We start from the raw sequence: 18,973 nt of genomic DNA on the forward strand, positions 1-18,973 counted from the left end.
TGTTTTCTTGTATCATTTAAATCTATAAGCTTACTGGGGTATATTTCTGGAAATTAGATAGTTCGCCGACTATGTAGTACATACATTGTATGTAGTTAAAGCTAATTTCATGATATCTGGATATCTGGATCAAGTAGTCAAGAATAAAGACACTGACCTGTTATATTTATTCTTCGAATGAAATTCATGATTAAAATACTTTTATACAACATAGTTTCATCAAAAGGAATGGGTATTGATGGATGTGTCTTTATCCATCTCATTTTGGTTAAGACTTAATCTTACCAGTTAACAAATATGATTTCATAAACATTCTATACGTAAAAATATCGTAGATCAAAGAATTGCTTTTTGGAGGAGTATTCGTTTTAGAACATGTTTCCCTAAAAATTCATAAATGAATGGATGTGAATTTAAAATAATATTCAGTGTCTATTGTGAAGGTTTGTTTGAACAAGTAATAAGTTGGTTTTGTTAATCCAAATCGAACCGAACATAACAAAATTGAACACAACACAAGAACTTTTTTAAGAATAAAACAAATATTTCTTTATATGTAGTCGATGATTATGAGTTTCTTTTGTATCTTTCAAACAAATATTCTATTTTCTGAATATGATATACAAGAGTTTATGCGTCAAGCATGACGCGTAATCTAAATAGGTAATAATTATTCAGATCATATATTTACATTTTCCAGTGCCTTCGTCTTTTATAACACTACAAATCAAATGGAACATAAAGTTCAATACATAACATGAAAATAACGCAAATGGCGTACTGTTGGGGTGCAATGCGGGGTTTGCATAATTATACGAAATGCAAATAACGTAAAATTTCAACAATTTAATATCCGTTGTACAATTACTACAAGAAATAGGAATCTTTCTTTGAATATTATGAGGTGATACTTATGGTGTGGCGTTATCAAATCTATCATAAAGCCCTAGGACTCCAGGACTTTCTGGGATTTGATCAGGTCCCGACCAAAATAATCACCTCACAATACTCACAGAATAGTTACTTATTAATTGAATATTAGTCACTAATAGTTTTCTTATCTAAGTAAATATTGAAGGACTTTTTAAAATTACATATTTTAATTAGTATGGTTTAAAAGATAAGGCAAACTATCATCGTTTTTGCTGAAAGAGGTACAGTAAATTGATGACATGTAAAACAAATTCTAAATAAAGAAAAAATTGTGTTCAAAATACATTAACATTTAAAAAGATCTTGTGTTTTCATTCACTTTCATACATGGACCAATTTTAAGAGGTTTCATCATTTTCAACAAAGTCTTATCGAAAGATTTATTTTAAATATTCTATACGAAACGATTCTTCGTACGAGGTAATAATTTTCCATTTAGTTTTTTCATTTATATTTTGAACGGTGACTATTTGAAATTCATCAATAAGAAAAATGACATGGAAATGGATATTAATGACATACAAGTATTTTTACATGCTTCCCGCAGTATTGCAAAATCACCACCTCGTCATGAGCATTTCTATCCGGTAAAGTGTCATTCAATAATGCATTTGTGCCCATCAAAGTTTCTAGCTGGAAAACTGCAGTAGTTCAGTTCTCCAGCCAGAAATTTTGATGTATTAGAAGTGGAGTAGTCCAGTTATAATCATCTTCGCTAGCCTAGCGTTTTCGGTCCACTCTGTTTCCCCTTAAGAGAGATAGGAGAGTGCGGATCAGAAACCCTTGACTAGGGATGATGAGTTATAACAATAAAAAAGTATGTCATTTTAACTGTTAAATAATGAATAACTAGAGTTCTAGTCTTTTGATCGTAATAAAATACTAGTACATGTATTTTAATACGTGAATGGAAGCAAATCTTCGTTGAGACGGATTTGAAATTTGTTTAATGTACTTTAGAAGTGCATTAAGCTTTCTTTAACAGGGTCTTTATCCAACAAGCATAACATTATCAAGATCATAATGATTCGCAAAACTATGATACCTTATATGACCGTATCATGAAATAAAATAGTATTCTCAATATATGTACTACATGTAAGTACTTAATCTTTTACAACAATTTTACAAAAAATTATGCATTTTATCAGAGGATTTTAGAACACATTTTCCCCTTATATATCAAGTGCATACATAAGCTCAAAACGTCGTCAATACAAGCAAAGTGTAACCCTTAAAGTAGCTACAGGACATTGGGGACATTTCCTCTTTCCGTTACAGAAAAATAGTATTTTGGATTACTGAAATAATTGAGTAGGTACAACCAAGCGTTAATCCTAATCAAAGTACTGAAGAACTGACGGGAGTTGATTTTGTCGATGTTCATTTATTTTAAAATCAATGATATGTTATTTTGCATGACAAGTACATGTAGTTTCTAATTTGAATTACGCACATTTCTATTATATGAATTTTTGGACTTTTTCGACAAGAATGTCGAGAAACCCCCATATGAATCATGTTAAATAATATTTAAAGATGAAATTAATTCAATCAAACTATGTTTCAGTAATAGAAATATTTCTCGAAAATTGTATGGATCCCAGTAAACACTAGTCTCGTTCAACCAAACGCTCGGTTGACACCGAAAATCTCCGACAAGAATTTACGGAAACAGCCGAGCGTCGAGTTGAACGATACTATATAGAACTCTGGCGTAGGAATACATACGACTACAAAAATATTTAAATTGTTCGTACCATTTAAAATCTGACTATTTTCAATGTATTTATAAATAAATTTCCTTGAAAAACAATGCTTTAGCATACATTACATCGAATTTATCAATTATTTTCAAGAGCAGCAATGATTTGTGCTGAGGTACAAACACTGTTTCACTTTCGGTTTGTCATAGTGTTGATTAAAATCAACTCCCAAAAATCATTTTATGAAAACCACAACAAATATCAATCCTTAAAATACAAGCGAAACACCATCTAAAAATATAACAGAATTCTTTTTCAGTATGGAAAGAGTACCTAAAGTGCAATTGAAATAATTAACAATTGATCATTTATTCAATAAATAGGGCATAGAATAAAAGTTAATTCCCATTATACAGTGATTACTTTAAATCTTTACATTTATTTTTAAAGATCGCCTTAGAGAAGAAGTATTGGTCAGTTGTAACTAAAAATTTAAAAGGCATTGTATGGCCTTTACTTTAGTGTAAGATATGTATTGCAATGAACTATTTTTGTGCTTATTGTATTAATAAGTTAAATGACATTTAGTTGTGCGATATTTTGTCCATTCAATATTTTCTACGATAGGTTTGTTGTTTGCGGTTACATTTAACTTTCGTTGATATAAAAAAAAACACGATACTTTTTATAATCAATCTACTTGTCCATAAAACTTATCATTCCAATTTGCTCTCTACTTTTTGCACTAATGCTATTCTTTCCATATTCAGACACGAAGCCTCTTCTTTGTTTTATTAAGTAGATCCATTTTTTAACATTTACCCTTGTATAACACCAAACCTAGCCTTCTGGGCGTCACGCACATTTGTAAATCTAAGCAAATTGATCAGAGGTAACAGCTTTTTCTTTTTGGATTAAAACTATCAGATTTTTACACCCATTCTCATTACTTATGTGCGTACCAGTACATAAAATGTCGTATGAGGCCTTATTAATCTCATAATCTGAACACGATTTCAATTGGGGATAATCCGATAAGGGTTGGATCCGTAAATATCATGCACTCTGTTGTCGAAACACCTTAAGTTTTATATTGGTTAACGGCAATGTAAAAAATAAAAAGCATTTGTTAATGGTATTTGTAAAAGAAAAGAAAAACATGTGTGATTTTCCTGTTTTCCGTAATTTATTTTTCTAACGTCAAATCAGGCCTCAGCAATGGATGTAAAACGAGGCGAGAGTCCAAGTATGGGGGAGAAAATCTTCAGGGTGAGTTGAATTATCAAATTTCATTGCAATATATACCTTGCAAGTTAACTAAAATGGAAAAAACGGTATATAGTGATTATAAAGTATTAAGTAAATTCGACAATTTGTTTCAGTTACTTGTATATGTGTGTTGAGGGTGGGTTGGATTCGTTAACTTTTTTTTTCGTCTTGAATTTGAGTCATCATGATTATTTCGTGCAGTCCGTGTATTCTTTTGGGTTGCTGAAGGTTCCGGCCGATCAATCAACTGGTTAGAACTAGATCTTTTAGATCTCAGTCCTGTTAGATACAATAGAACTATGAATCACAATCGGGTTTTCTTTTTAGAAATAGTGGAGAAAATACTCGGTAGATGTTAATATAATGCTGTAACAGTATCTTTTAGTATTATAGACTGCTTTAATGATAATAATCCGAAAATATGCATACCATTGGAGAATTTATAAACGACACCAAATTTGGGTATGCCTCAATGACGTTTTATTTGTAGTTTGGAGATGGAAAGTGGGACTTTTGAACTGGCCGAGTAGTTTTGACAACTTTTACTTTAACTCTAACATCTCATTTCATTGTTAAAACAGAATTGATATCAGGCTTAACACCCGTCAAATCAGCATTGCTTTTAAAATTGCTAAAAAAAAAAATGACGATTAAAGTTTACACAAAATGTCTCGCTAACATTTATTTTGATGTTTTCAAAGAAAATATACCAGTATATTATAAAGTGTACAGTGTAGAAAGTGCAATAATTGTATTAAACATCCTAATAAATAGTTAAAATTCAATTGTAATTTGCAGTTGTAGTTTTTTGTTTGTTGGTTAGGTGTTGGTTTTTTGGTTTTTTTTTTTTTTGGGGGGGGGGATAGGTCTTTCGGGTTACTATAACTCCCACAATTCGGGAATTATGGATATACTGCGAATGGGAAATGGGAAAATAAATCATCACTGTGTTGACACCTTTACATTACATGAAACTTGACTTCTTGCTTTTATTGACCGGTAATAAATCCCGACTTTGGAATTTCAACCCACGACGCAAAAAATTAGCTACCATTGAAAACATCAATCATTACTCTACGTTGTAGACTAGTTTTTATTTTAATTAGAGTGTTACTAATTAAATTAACAACGGAAGGGTCATTTTTTTAATATGATCATCATATCCTTGATTTCGTTTAGCATCAGCTACTAGTATCTAAAGTAATCGACTTATTTAAGTACATGAACTGAACATTTTGCCTTGTCTGATTGAGTCTATACAGCATGCATCTTTTAAGTACTGCAAATGTGGTGGCTTAAAATAACTGTGTTTGTAATAGAGATCATGAGACTAATCTTTAAAGTTCAAATCATAATCTTGCTCGTTTACAACCAATCTTTTCTTGGTCTTATGTAATTTTTATTAAAGTCTCAAAATTTCTACTAGACTTGTACACATGTTGACGAGCACTTTTGTTTTCATCGTTTAAAAGGATAAACTCGATACACAGTTCATTTAAGTCCGGTGGCATTGGTCTAGCATATTGATTGAAATTACACACAAAGAAGATGTGTCCTTAATTTAAAATTCTTACACAAAACCCAATCAATAATTATCACACAAAAGATTAATCATTAATCCAAATAGAAATTTCTCAATAACATTTAACAATGTAATTGAATTGATTGCTCTTCCTACAGATGGTTACACCCCCAGCAAAAAGGGAGGCACGCCGATCCCTGAAGTCCACCTCCCTCGGGATGGCAGCTAAGTATCGTCTCTCTACTAATTCGTCTGTGTCCTCCAACGCATCTTCTACGTCCACGGTTCCCGCCAAACCAGCCCCTAATAAGGTCAACAGAGTGAGAAAATCTGAAATCGATCTGCAACTCCAGAGGGAGATGGAACAAATTCGGATGGAGGAAGAAGAGCGGAAAAGAGGAGAAGAACTAATGCTAAAAGAAAAACAAAAAATCAAAATTGAAGATTTTGAGGACTACGACCTTGATGGTAAACACACGTAGAATAATCTATGTAAATGAAAATGGGTGATTATTTTATATTTCAATTCCGCCCATCGCAAATTAACAATTGACAAATTTTAATCCATTTTCTTTTTAAAGGCTTCAAACATATTTTTTATTATCATGCAGTGCTCTAAATTAATCATTTGATAGTTTATTACCTCACACAGTAACATGCAGTTTCTAATTACGTTAACAATCATAATTGTTAAAATGTTGATGACCTGTTTATGTGATTTGACAGTCATTGATAGTTAATTAAGCTTATCGCTATACAGCACAGTAATTATTCTTGAATATTATATTTAAATCGCCAAGTAGCAACAGAGATGCACGACCTTACCTTTCCACCTTTTTATATATCTATATTAATTTTAAGAAAGATAAAAAAAAAAAGAGCAAATGGTCCTTCTACTTTCATACTCAGTATTTCAGAATATTTCAGTAAATACTAGCAGATACATGAACGATAAATAAATTTTTTTTATGTGATGTAGATGACAGCGATTTGTCCGACACTGAATCACTGGGCGAGGAGATCAGTCAGAGAATGTATATGGAGGCCTGTAAGGATCTACACATAACGCCCATCAAAGCCCTGTATAAAGCGCTGGGGACGGACAGACTGGCAGTGGTGGGCGTCATTTTGAAAAAGAATGAATCCAAAGCTTGTGCAATAGGACTTGTGGTACTGAATAGCGTATTTGTCTTAACTTTTTCAAGTAATAAAAAATGTATTGAATCGCTAAGAAAAAGGATTAGTTTCTTTATTGGCCGTTGTCTTTAACTAAATTAATGTGAATTACTTCGATTTTAAAGTTTTCAAATTCCTGCTTTAACTTATTTTATGTTAAAATTGAATAAATTACCAAGTATTATTTAGTGACTGAGGAGGGAAGATAAATGTTAGAGTCTTGAATGTGTTTTTTTTTTTTATTTCCAGCGAAATTCAATAGTCGAAACACTTATTCTGGAAAGCAATGAACTAGGCGGATATGGTGCTAAATGTATTGCTGATGCAATCACTAGAAATGAATATCTGACGGAAATCGTAAGTTACCACCACATGCACCTGACGTTATACATTGTATCTTATGTACCTTAAAATACATTAGGTAGGAAGTACTGGTAAATAGTGGTGTCTGCATCTTTGCAAGCGATGGGCGACGATCCACGATGCTTCCCAATTCTCGCTATTTGTAAGGCCCGATTTGATTGGATGGCATGGAATTTTGTTTCGAAAGCTACTAAATCTGACTAAGATGAATAGAGATGTCACCCTTGGCTAGCGAAGATGTGGTGTCTGAGGAGGCCCTCACTTGTTCCATTACAAGTGTCTGTTCTAACATAAACTGTGCAAAATAAAGTTGATGCTAAAGAAGATGGGGGAACAAGATCAAGCTCTATAGTGTTACCTAATGTCTGGTGCTCTAACCACTGAGCCATTTCAGTCACAACAAACTTCATTGTTAAATACTAAATGCAACTTCAACCAAAAATTTACGGACTTGTAGTATTTCTCTAAAACGATCAATTGTTGGGATACAAAATGACATTTTTAAGGTATAGTGGGCCATCTCTCCATGTTTTTGTTGATTGAAATTGGTTTGATTTCCTTTAAACCTCATATAGACTATGACAAAAATATGGAGCCCAGACCCACTCTATAAAAGAAAAGGCATTGAAGTTCTAAAAATGACACTATTTGGAGGTTTTGACACGCATACGCCAGTTTAAATCAACCTATTCTATATATTTAAAATATTTGAAGGTTTTAAATCGATGGTATGGTAAATATACATTGTTTTCAATAATTGAGAAAGAAATTATGAGATTTGTTCATATTTTAATTTGATAGTATCTTATTTATCCTCATATGGGCAGTTTACACGCCTTATTCACCCATCTTGTTTAATATATATTTTTCTTTCATTTTTTATTAATATCAATGAAGTTGTTCGGTACATAAGCCAATTCGAGAAATGTAATTTCTTTTACAGAGAATAGTTGAAAATAATATTGGGACAGAGGGTGCTCGGGTGATCTGTGATGCACTACGTAAGAATAACTATGTCCGACGCCTTGATCTAAAAGGTAACGAATGTAACACCCTTTATCCTTAATCCAAAGTCCATGGCAGTGTAATATATTCAATCGAACAACCTATTTTCCTTTTAAAATTTCTGTTCATATTCAGGAAATGGATTTCACGAGGAAGACGCTAAATACTTCAAAGATATGCTTGATGTAAGATTCATCTTTTTTCATTTCAAAACTTTCTCTCATCTGAATTCATATACCTAAAAGACTTAGGACACATGACAAAAGTGAACAATTGTTTTGTTGTGTTTCAGGAGAACCATGCATTACGAGAACTATATCTTAGTCATAATAAATTTCAAGAGCTTGGTGGAGAAATATTTGCCGATGGTCTCGGTAAGTGTTAGAGCTAGTTTGATAAATTGGTTAGCCATATCATTAGGAATACATAATATTCAAATTGTTATTCTGTTAAAAAGTCACTTACTTTTGGTTATGATTATATATAGGTAGACTGAGGAATATATTTAAAGCTATACACGCTATAATTTGCGTCAATTTTGAATAAAGGGGAAAATGTATGTGTTTGATTACTAATAAAAGTTACCTTTATGCTGTTAATTATAATGCTCAATTCGATCACGTAACAAATATATCAAATATTAAACAATAAAAAATATTTATTTTCCTGCCAGGAAAGTAATGCCTCTTCGTGAATATCAATCTACCACGTGATATCGACAGCTAAATTTAGCCTATCATACCAAAACTGGTGAAGGGTCATCATCTTCATAATTGTGATAGTTTCACAAAGGAAAGCATAAATTTGTCCGATATACGAGTACAAACAAAAGAAAAAAAACACAAGCCTGTGAGTAGATATAAATACTGCCTTTAAAAAAATGACGTAGACCTGTGTTTTCCCCTATGTGCTATTTATAGATCCTATAAGTGTTAATGCAGAAGTAAGGGTATCGTGAATGACAAACGTGTTTTACTCATTATACATGTATGTATTTCAAATTAACAACTGCTAAGCATATTAAAAATCAAGTTGGATATTTAATTAGGCAAACAATAACGACTACCTAGTTCTCCGCGGACATGCGCAGTGAGGTCGGTTTGCTCTTCGGTTTGATTTGAACATATTTTATTATGCAAAATAATATTTACATAATAGGATTGGGCAGCAGGCAAAGCCTATTTAAGCCTTCTCCACGCTCTTCCTTTATCAATATTCATGAAAAGTTATATTTTCCTGGCAGGAAAATAAACAATTAAAAATCTATACCTTTGTAAAGAAATGGAATTCACCATTGTAATTTACAGATTAAGGATAACTTTTGTAAGTAGACAAACACATGCGTTTTCACTGTCATTCAAAATTGACGTAAATTATAGCGTGTATAGCTTTAAATACATTTCTTTGCTAGCTAACAACAATTCTCTACAAGAATTTGTCCAATATTATCTTTATCATTTCTTCCTTTCTCAGCAAACAACGATTTTCTAAGAGTACTTGATCTTAGTTGGAATCATTTACGCATGCGTGGTGCAATGGCAATAGGTTCTGCATTACAGGTAAGTCACATCTGTTTTTTGTTACATCAAGATCCTTTTATTTATAAATAAACAATGTTTTTGGCATCGGCTCTTGACCACAAAATTATTTGACGATGTCGTTGTTGTTGAGGTAGTCTATCATAATGTTTCTGATTTGATATCAAAGGTGAATCGACATTTAGAAAAACTTGATATTTCCTGGAATGGTTTTCATATTCGAGGCGCCCTCACGATTTCCAGAGCGCTAGAAATTAACACCACGCTACTAGAACTTAACCTAAGTTGTAACAGGCTCTCGGACGGATGCATCCAAATTCTGGTGAACGGCTTGAAGAAAAATTCTAACTTAAAAGTCCTTAGGGTAAGTAAATCTTATAGTATACATGTCTAAGTAGAAAGAACGGACGCACAAATATGTGTTTTGCTATTTAAAATTATTTGATACCCCTTTGTAATTTTGAGGCATTATCAATTGAATTCAACAGGATTTATTTCTATCATACTAGTAGCTTCGTGATTATATGATATATTTAATGTTCACTGCTTTTGTTATATTTTCGTCTTTCTTTGCAAGTTTTCGATGTTCTCTGGAGAATGATTCAAAATTCTTTTTTTTTCTTGTACAACATTATCACAGATTGCGCAAAATCAAATTTATCCACCAGGAGCTTTCAAAATTCTGGAAAGTATAGAAAATACGCCATCCATAGCACTAGAACTCCTTGACTTGGGGGTAGGTACACTACGTAATCTCACCATAAACTTCTTAAAATCATTTCACCAGGGAGATGTAATATCTACAATTCAATGATTTTAGGTGAATTCTTAATGACTTCAAAAATATAGAATATATATTTTTTACTCGAATAATGGAGAGTTTTTCATTGTCTAGGACACACCTGTAATGGACACATTTGAAAAATTGTATAAAAAGCTACAGGAAATTCGGAATCCCTTTAAAGTAATCTACGGCATGGTGTGGGCCACGGATCGCCAATCTCTGGCCAGCGCCGACCAGGAACCGGAAGAGGAGGATCTTCTCAACGAAGATCCGCTCCTAGTCTTGTTCGAGTATGCGCGGTTGCAGAACTTCCGGTTGGTGGACATGTTTAAACAGCTGGATACGGACAACAGCGGATCTCTGGACAGACAAGAGTTCTCAAGAGGATTAGCAGTGCGTTAATACGAATTCTACAAAGAAAATTATTGTAGCCATTGCATTTGCTTTAAAATTTAATTCCGTTTTAACATAATAAATTGTCAACTGTTTTAGAAAGAAATATTTTAAAAAGATTTAGTTGCAAGTTTCCCATAAATTTTATCTTCTTTTATATTGATCACTTTATTTTCTGTTTATTGTTACATTAAAGACAACCTTGCTGTTCAATAGGTAGTATTCATATAAATTTGGAATCGTACATACACATTGGATTGTTTTTCGTTTTCAGCAAGTAAATATCCCCATGAACAGACGTTCTTTAAATCGACTCATAGATATGATGGACGTGGATGGAGATGGTGAAATTGACTTCAGGTAATATCATATTTATTTAATTCATTTTTGGTTTTGAAATATTAACATATATAATTATTGGGTGCAAAATATCAAGAATTTGGTGTTTTTTTCACTTTTCAGTGAATTAATGGCAGCCCAACAGAAACACAAACAGCTATTGAAAAGTTATATGAAAAGTGAGCGACCACTGGAAGATACAGAAATTGGCCGAATAGACAGACTATTGAGAAAAGTTATGTACAAGAGATTTCTCATGCGCAAATTTTAACTCAATATTTCATTTTTTTTTTCATTATGTTGTTTTATTAAGATTAAAATAAAATTTAAAAATTCAGAGCAATGAATATGTCATTCTTGATAAGAATATTCCTACCTTAATGCCAAAAAAAACCCATTTAAGAAATGATGTAAGGTCACTTTGGGAAAAGGAAAACACCATGAAGTTTTATAACTACTTAATTAATCTTAACTTTAACAACAATTTACATTTTCTGCAACAACTATTATGAGCAAAATGGTTGACATCCGGCTTATAGCCATAAATATATTGGTCGTTCCATTAAGACTGCTTCCTGATCAAATATTTTAAAAACTTAAAACTAATGCTTTATTGATATATGAAACGTCATTTGTGCTTATTTTAAATGTTATTATTTAAATAATTATTCTTTGATATCTTTATAAACCGAATGAGAAGATACATATTTTAAAAACATGATATTTTTTATTGCTATGTCACAGTGTATACGTACAAAATGACAATAATAAAGCTAACCAAAATGAACAACTGCAGATATTCTTATTTGTTGTCGAACTTACATAATTTTCAGATATCGATGCAAGTACGTCTATGTTGTATTTCATAATATGTTAATAACCATTTAATTAATCGAAAATAAAAAGTTTTGTTTCGAATTCCAAAAATCAACACATTTAGACAAATCATTATTTAATTTAAATCTCTACGTCTCTACGATTGTTAAGTATATCTCTTTTAACAAGAAAAAAAATACACAGTAGTATGCATGCACTTAATCTAAGCATAATAATTAAAAAATCAGTTTATCATTGCCTCACAAAATGTCAGTGATTTCTATTTTTCTATACAAAATTAGTTCATTAAATTCGACTTTCCGTTCATTTCATTTTTAATAATATACTTAGTAGTCTCCCGAAGGCTTAAAACAGAGGGCAATTTAGTATGAAAATTAATGACAGCGGAAAATGCTTCCGACTAGGACATTACTTTTGCGTTTATAGAAATGTAATTTGTATACATATCAGGCTGTGTATTCTGTATATTAAGGTACGGCGATACTTATAAACAGCCAGCAAGCGGACAAGCTTTTGGCGAAAAGAGGTCGCCATGTGTCATTAGGAATTGTTACCAGGCTGGTTACAGTATTTTAAGATTACGAAAGAAATGGAATATCTCAGGTGGATTTTATTTTTCGTCGCCCTGGGGTCAATCGTTGCTCATGATGAGGAAGAATGCCGGGAACTGATGAGTAGTGAGTAATTTTATTATAATATATATGATTTTTTAAAACTCATATCGTTTGTTTTGAATCACGATACATAATCAAAGGAACATCAGTCGCGTTGTATGAGCTAATTGCACTTTTTTCGATGTTCAAAAGACAAAAAATTAATGTTTCACTAAAACAAATTTTGATTAACACTAGATACAATGTAATATATATCTTAATATTGGGGTTGACCGACAAGACGATAAGATTAAGTGTCTTAGAGAGTATGAGCGATGTTAGGATATATATTTCTCTTGTTTGACATGCACATTATTCAAAACTATCATGTTGCAATTTAGAAAATGTTAAATCATCGGTATCAGTTGTCAACTCAGCATAATAAAAGATGAAAATATTCAGTAGAATTAACTAGAATAGACATACTATATCAACAATACATTATATAATTATTCATTAAAGAAAACAAAGAATATTGAGATAAAAATTCCTATTTAATCACAAAATTGCATTACATGTATGTTTTAATCCAATAACATTTTCATCAATTTAACCAAAAGTTAGCGTTAATATTTTTTTTGGAGTGACATTCAACTTACGGTCCACTTCAACAAATAAATCTTATTTCTATTCAAGTTAACGTTTCAATGCATTTTCCTTTTTTCAAAACAAGGTTGCGACACTCAAAACCTTCCGTCCTGTTTTTCAATGTATTATGATAGTCCCTTGCATGTCTTGTCGTAATGAGCCGAAGTTAATAAGCATTTTTTTCTTCATGCCACCTATTTTGAGAAAAACTTTTTTTGTTTGCCAGTTACATCTTGTCTAACACAAATTCAAAAAAAAAAAAAAAAGATTGTCAACTGTAATTATAAACAAAGTATGTTAATCATGCGTTATTTTTAACTCCTTGTCTTACCTTTCCGTTCGCTAAGGCTTGTTTAGGTGGTGAGTCTTTATGTTAAAAAAAAAAAAGTTGAATTAAGTGTTAAAACGGTGACCTTGAAACATGACTTTCTTTGACATGAAGTACATCACAATGAAAGTCAATTTACATGTGAAAATATTTAAGTCTTAGCATGCAATGTACTATAATGTCTTTGTTCCATTTATTTATTTTTTATTAGCAGTAAATGGTAACATCGATTTTTTAGAAAAATATTTAGAAAAAGAAGTTTACAACAATTTGTATAAGGTCAGATTTAATTTGAAAACAATTATATAAATGTATTAAGCACACGGTTTGAAATGATTACAAATCTTATTTATCTTATTTAGAGAAAATATATCGTAAAACAAATATGTTTCATATTATTTTTTTTTATTAATACGAACGTACTTTAAGTCCCAGACACTGAAAGTGGTGCTTAAGTAATGTACATCTTTACATCTTCTGAGTACTTTCTACTTTCCCCCTTTAAATAGTTATTGACCAAATATAACTAATCACTATCCATTGAGTTAGATAGTTTTGTCCTTGTTTGAATATACACTTACTTTTTTTTTAACAATTTCCCTCTAACTTTTTAAAAGAGTATAATTCAATTAATGAAAAGGTGAATAAACATTTTATGCTTACAATTTTCTACATTACCATGGGAGTAATTTTTTTTGCCTTGAAAGTAATCTTATGAAACGTAGGTCATTTTGTCTACTAGATCGCTTAAAACAATTAGAATGATATGTCTCGGTGACCTTTTAAATCAAAATATTAATCTAAAAATTGACAATGATCGTTTTTTTTAACTTTCGAGGTTGTGTATTTTAATATCACTCCTTTATGGGATGTGTCGGGTGATAAAGCCATTATGTGAAACGTGCTGCTCTTGCTCTTGAAGTATTTATGTATTGAACAATAAAATTAAAATATTAATCCTTATCTAATGACTTTTGAATTTGTTTAAATTAAGGAAAGCCTTGGAACTACGTGCCATATTACATGCTTCTGAGGGAAGTGATCTGTCGCACGTGTTGTGGACTTCAACCAGGGCGAACGCGCGTACGATGTATTCTCAGGAGATGTATCAATGCAAGATTCAAGTGTTCATAGACACAAAAAGAAACCTGTCACAAAGTAGTCAATAAACTGGAGGATGGCTTTATTTATTTTTTTTGTCTTTTTTTAACAAAGTATTAATGCATTTATTTTATATTCACAGGAGCAATTCTATTTTAAAAAACACATCAGTTTGTTCACCTGATCTGAAAGCATAAGTGGGCTTTTCTGGTCACTTTATATCTGATGTCCATCTTTCTGTCCGTCTATTTGTTCGTCTTTCCCAAGTCTGTCCGTCTGTCTGCCTGTCCCTCCGTCTGTAAACTTATCACATTATCGAAAATCTTCCCTAAACCCACTGCGTCAGTTTTAATCAAACTTTCCCCAAAGCATTCCAAGGTGAATGAGATTCAAGTTTGTTGAAATGAAGGAAAACTTTCTCTTTTATTGGGAGAGGAGTCATTTAGAATAATTGAAATTTTTAAATAATCTTCTCAAAATCATTTGGCAGAAAAGCTGTAACTTGTATGGAACATCCTTATGTAGTGTAGATTCAAGAATATTCAAGCAAGATATTTTGTGGGCAGGGTAGGGACCACAATTGAGGGTTCAATTCTTTCTTATGCATATATTTTTTTTAAAAATCTTTAGGAAACTTTCTTTAAACCATTTTGCCTAAAAACGATAAAGCTTGTGTAGAAGCATGCTAGGTAGTGTAAATTTAATTTTGTTCAAATCATGGTCCCCATATGCATGGCAAAGTCAGGGCCACACTGGGAATTTTACGTAGGAACAAATAGCGAACAAGTTTTATCTAAATTTTCTTCTCAAAACCTATTTGGCCAGAAAGCCAAGACCTGTGTGGAAGCATTCTCAGATGTAGTGTAGACTTACGTTTGTTCAAATCAAAATCTCGGTGGGTCAAAAATCTTCTTGATAGAGTTAATTTTATTCTTGCACACCAAGAGACATCTATATATCTCTATCCATCTATCCACCCATCCACCAATCTATCCATCTTTCATTTCCCTTTCTCTTTAGTTTTATTGGGATTTTTTAATAAATAGAATAATGTAATATTAGCATATTTTAACAACTATAACTATAAATATACTCATAGTTCGTTTTCTAAGGAGGAAATTCTTCAAAATCATACGTCAGTTTTAAATATTTTCAAAATGAATTTGAATAACCTTACTTATATTACATACCTTAACTTAATAAAAACCCTAAGAAACAAAGACACATAGCGGGGGTGAATGTTCTACCAAACCTCTTTCTTTACTCCTTACTAAAATATCAATACGTCGTTAATATTCCTAAATGTTGAGTTGAAGGCCACAACGAGGAATTTTCTTTTTCATATACAAGTCTTTGAATAAATTCTGCTTCATATGAATATATAAATAGGTCTGCCAACAATGGGGTGCAATTGGTACCCATGGGAATTCTAACAGATTGTCGGACGATCTGATTTTCAAAAGCTACATACATGTAGATATTGTCAATCAGAAACGCAAGCATCTTTTTTAAATCATCTTCAGAGTACATCGTCTAGGGATTTTTCCGTTTTCCCGATTACATAAGAGCACAAGGTGGATGTGATCGGTCAGCGGAGGATGCTCACTCCTGGTCATGCCTCTAATTTTTGTGGAGGTTCGTGTTTCTTCTGCTCCTGTTTTGTATTTTTCATTTGGATTTTTGAACACTGATTTCATACAGTACATTATGCTGTTGATTCTTCATTAAGACTCAAAAGAAATAAGAAGAGAGCTTTTTATACCATAAATGGTCGAAATCTTTTTGTTTATCCATAATTATAATTTGCAAGTTGCATTTATATAATCCCCTTTGAAAAATCGGGGAGAAAGACAGAAGAAATTTTTTTAATCAAATTATTTTGAAAATATTAACTTAAATATAAGCAAATAAATTCTTTAGTAAATATTGGACGACGGTAGGCATATATTCACCACTTTATCTCATTAGGGAAGGCCTCAATTCAATTCAATTCTTTATTCGCTCAAGACCAGTTCACTGGTATTTGAGGTTCAAAATCAGTATATACAAATGTACACGAATACAGTCAAGGATCACATGTACAGTAGAAGTAATAATGACAAAAAAAAAAAGTTAAAATCACAATACAATAGGTTGTTAAAGTTGGTTTCTGGAAGAACAGACTTTGAAAATTTTCTTAATAAATATTGACAAGTTTTTTAGTTTTTCTACATTAAAAGTATTCATGAGCTCGTTAAATTTTATAATATTTGGGTGTTCATAATATCTCTTGGGTAAAAACATTTTTCTGTCGTTTACAAAATATGTACATTCTAAAATATAATGAAATTCATCCCCAATACTATTAGAATCACACATTGTACATTTTCTTAAATGTTTTTCAATATTATGCCATCTACCTGTTTCAATGGGGAATCGATGATTACATGTTCGTAATTTTGTAAACGTGATCCGTAGATCTGTAGGTAAAATCAACAAGTACTTTTCTAAATTGAGATTTGTTTTAAAAATTCTATAATTAATACATTTTGGTGAGTTATCTACAATACTTCTCCAATCTTGTACAAATTGATTTTGTAATATTTCTTTAACTGTTGACTTAAGCCAGTTATAACTACATATTGTTTGATTTTCCCATATATATGACAACCCGCACGAGTTGAGTATATCATGTATACATTTTATCCATGGATGTATAAAAGATCCATTTTTGTAACATCTATAAAAATAACAATAGATTACATTAGTGAGTTTACAATCGTGGGCTGTCAAAACTTTTGCCCAGTACATTATCATTTTAATTTTAACAAAGAGTGACAATGGATACCTTCCAGTTTCTCCATACACCATACAATTTGGAGTACTAGATTTAAGATTAAGAATAAATTTCAAAAATTTTAAATGTACCTTTTCAATAATATCTAAATTTTCGTAACCCCACACTTCGCACGAGTAAAGTAAAATTGGGTTAATGACCTTGTCAAATAGGTCTAACTGACAATTAATTGGTAGGCTAAAATAACGTATTTTACGTAAAACACCATACAATGCCTTTGACGCTTGTTCTACTAAATGTTTTTTTGCATTATTAAATTTTCCACTTCTTGATAAAACAATACCCAAATAGCAAAATGATTTTACGTTTTCAATAGTTACTCCTTTATACAAAAATTTACGCTTTGACATTGCACCTTTTGAAAAAATGAGGATTTTTGTTTTGGCTATATTGACATTAAGTTTCCATATATCACAATAATTTGCAAACACATCTAAAGCCTTTTGTAAATCAGGCGCAGATTCAGATATTAAGACAGTGTCATCGGCATAAAAAAGTAGACAGAGTTTCAACATAGCAAATAAATCATCCTGTATTTGAAGAAAAGGACAAGTAAAACCCTCTATCTGGTTTCTTAATAAATAATCTTCCAAATCGTAAATAAAAAGAGAAAATAAAAATGGTGACAAATTTTCTCCTTGTCTTACACCTATGTTACACATAAAAAAATCTGATAAATGTTGGCCAATTTTTACCTTTGATTTAATACCCTTGTACATGTTAATAATAAATCTCAAACATTTTCCATCTATCCCACTTTTAAGAACTTTCGTCCATAGTCCGTCTCGCCAAACTGTATCAAAAGCTTTTTTAAATCAATGAAGGCACAGAATAGTTTCCTCTTATTGTTTAGTGCATATTTACAAAGAAAATCAATAACAAATATATTATCTGATGTACAATAACCCTTTCTAAAACCTGTTTGCGCTTCATTGATTAAGTGTGTTTCGTCAGCAAAGGTGTTTAAACGGTCACATATTATACTAGTAAAAAGTTTTCCTAAACAACTGAGTAATGTAATAGGTCTATAATTTTCAGGCTGACTCCTGTCGCCCTTGCCTTTGTAAATTGGCTTAATTATTCCTAATAGCCAATCGTCTGGGACTAGGCCACTATCAAAAACCAAATTGAAAAAGTTTACATATAAGGGTAAGAAGGTTTCCATTGTTGTCTTAATATATTCGTTGATAACATGGTCACCGCCAGGCGCTTTATTGTTTTTTAATTTTTTTACAGCATTCCTAATTTCTTCACAAGTTATAGACTGATTAAGAAGTGTATCATTATCTAAATTTATGTTTATATCTATCTCTTGGTCTTCAACTGTGCCTTCGTTTGTTTTTTTCATAAACTCAAACATTAAATCAATATTTACACCAGTTTTGTCTTTCTTATTGGTACTATTTAAAATATCCCAGTATTCTTTAGGTTTCCCTTTATGGAGTTCCTTAAGCTTGTCTGAAATACTATTATTGTAGTCCTTGATGCTTTTATCCAATGTTTTCTTGTATTCTTTGCCATACATTTTAAGATTATTAAAGGCCTCAGATAGCAGATAGTCTGTAACTAAGTGACATAAATTGTATCATTTTGAAAATAGCC

At 31.5% G+C, this 18,973-nt stretch overlaps 1 protein-coding gene and 1 long non-coding RNA gene across 2 annotated transcripts; both read left to right on the forward strand.

Moving 5' to 3' along the window:
- Positions 1-3,682: 3,682 nt before the first annotated feature.
- Positions 3,683-11,367, forward strand: LOC128155479 (leucine-rich repeat-containing protein 74B-like). The gene is made up of 13 exons (XM_052817198.1): positions 3,683-3,908; positions 5,589-5,898; positions 6,410-6,600; positions 6,856-6,963; positions 7,913-8,006; positions 8,110-8,159; positions 8,267-8,348; positions 9,448-9,533; positions 9,682-9,876; positions 10,153-10,248; positions 10,408-10,689; positions 10,964-11,049; positions 11,152-11,367. The coding sequence occupies exons 1-13, from the start codon at positions 3,858-3,860 to the stop codon at positions 11,297-11,299; spliced, it is 1,779 nt and encodes a 592-aa protein (XP_052673158.1). The 5' UTR covers positions 3,683-3,857; the 3' UTR covers positions 11,300-11,367.
- Positions 11,368-12,122: 755 nt separating this feature from the next.
- On the forward strand, positions 12,123-14,620 carry LOC128156496 (uncharacterized). Its single transcript, XR_008239729.1, has 2 exons — positions 12,123-12,542; positions 14,429-14,620. It is a non-coding gene; the product is annotated as an uncharacterized LOC128156496 (long non-coding RNA).
- The last annotated feature ends 4,353 nt before the right edge of the window (positions 14,621-18,973 follow it).

This window comes from Crassostrea angulata, chromosome 7 (genome assembly GCF_025612915.1).
Source record: "Crassostrea angulata isolate pt1a10 chromosome 7, ASM2561291v2, whole genome shotgun sequence".
In the NCBI taxonomy this organism is placed as follows: domain Eukaryota; kingdom Metazoa; phylum Mollusca; class Bivalvia; order Ostreida; family Ostreidae; genus Magallana; species Magallana angulata.

Bases quoted from the DNA above. Each gene is read 5' to 3' on its own strand.
- LOC128155479 (XM_052817198.1), top strand. From the start codon at position 3,858: ATGGATGTAAAACGAGGCGAGAGTCCAAGTATGGGGGAGAAAATCTTC. The intron at 6,964-7,912 runs GTAAGTTACCAC...TTTCTTTTACAG, and splicing joins ATGAATATCTGACGGAAATC to AGAATAGTTGAAAATAATAT. The intron at 11,050-11,151 runs GTAATATCATAT...TTCACTTTTCAG, and splicing joins GATGGTGAAATTGACTTCAG to TGAATTAATGGCAGCCCAAC.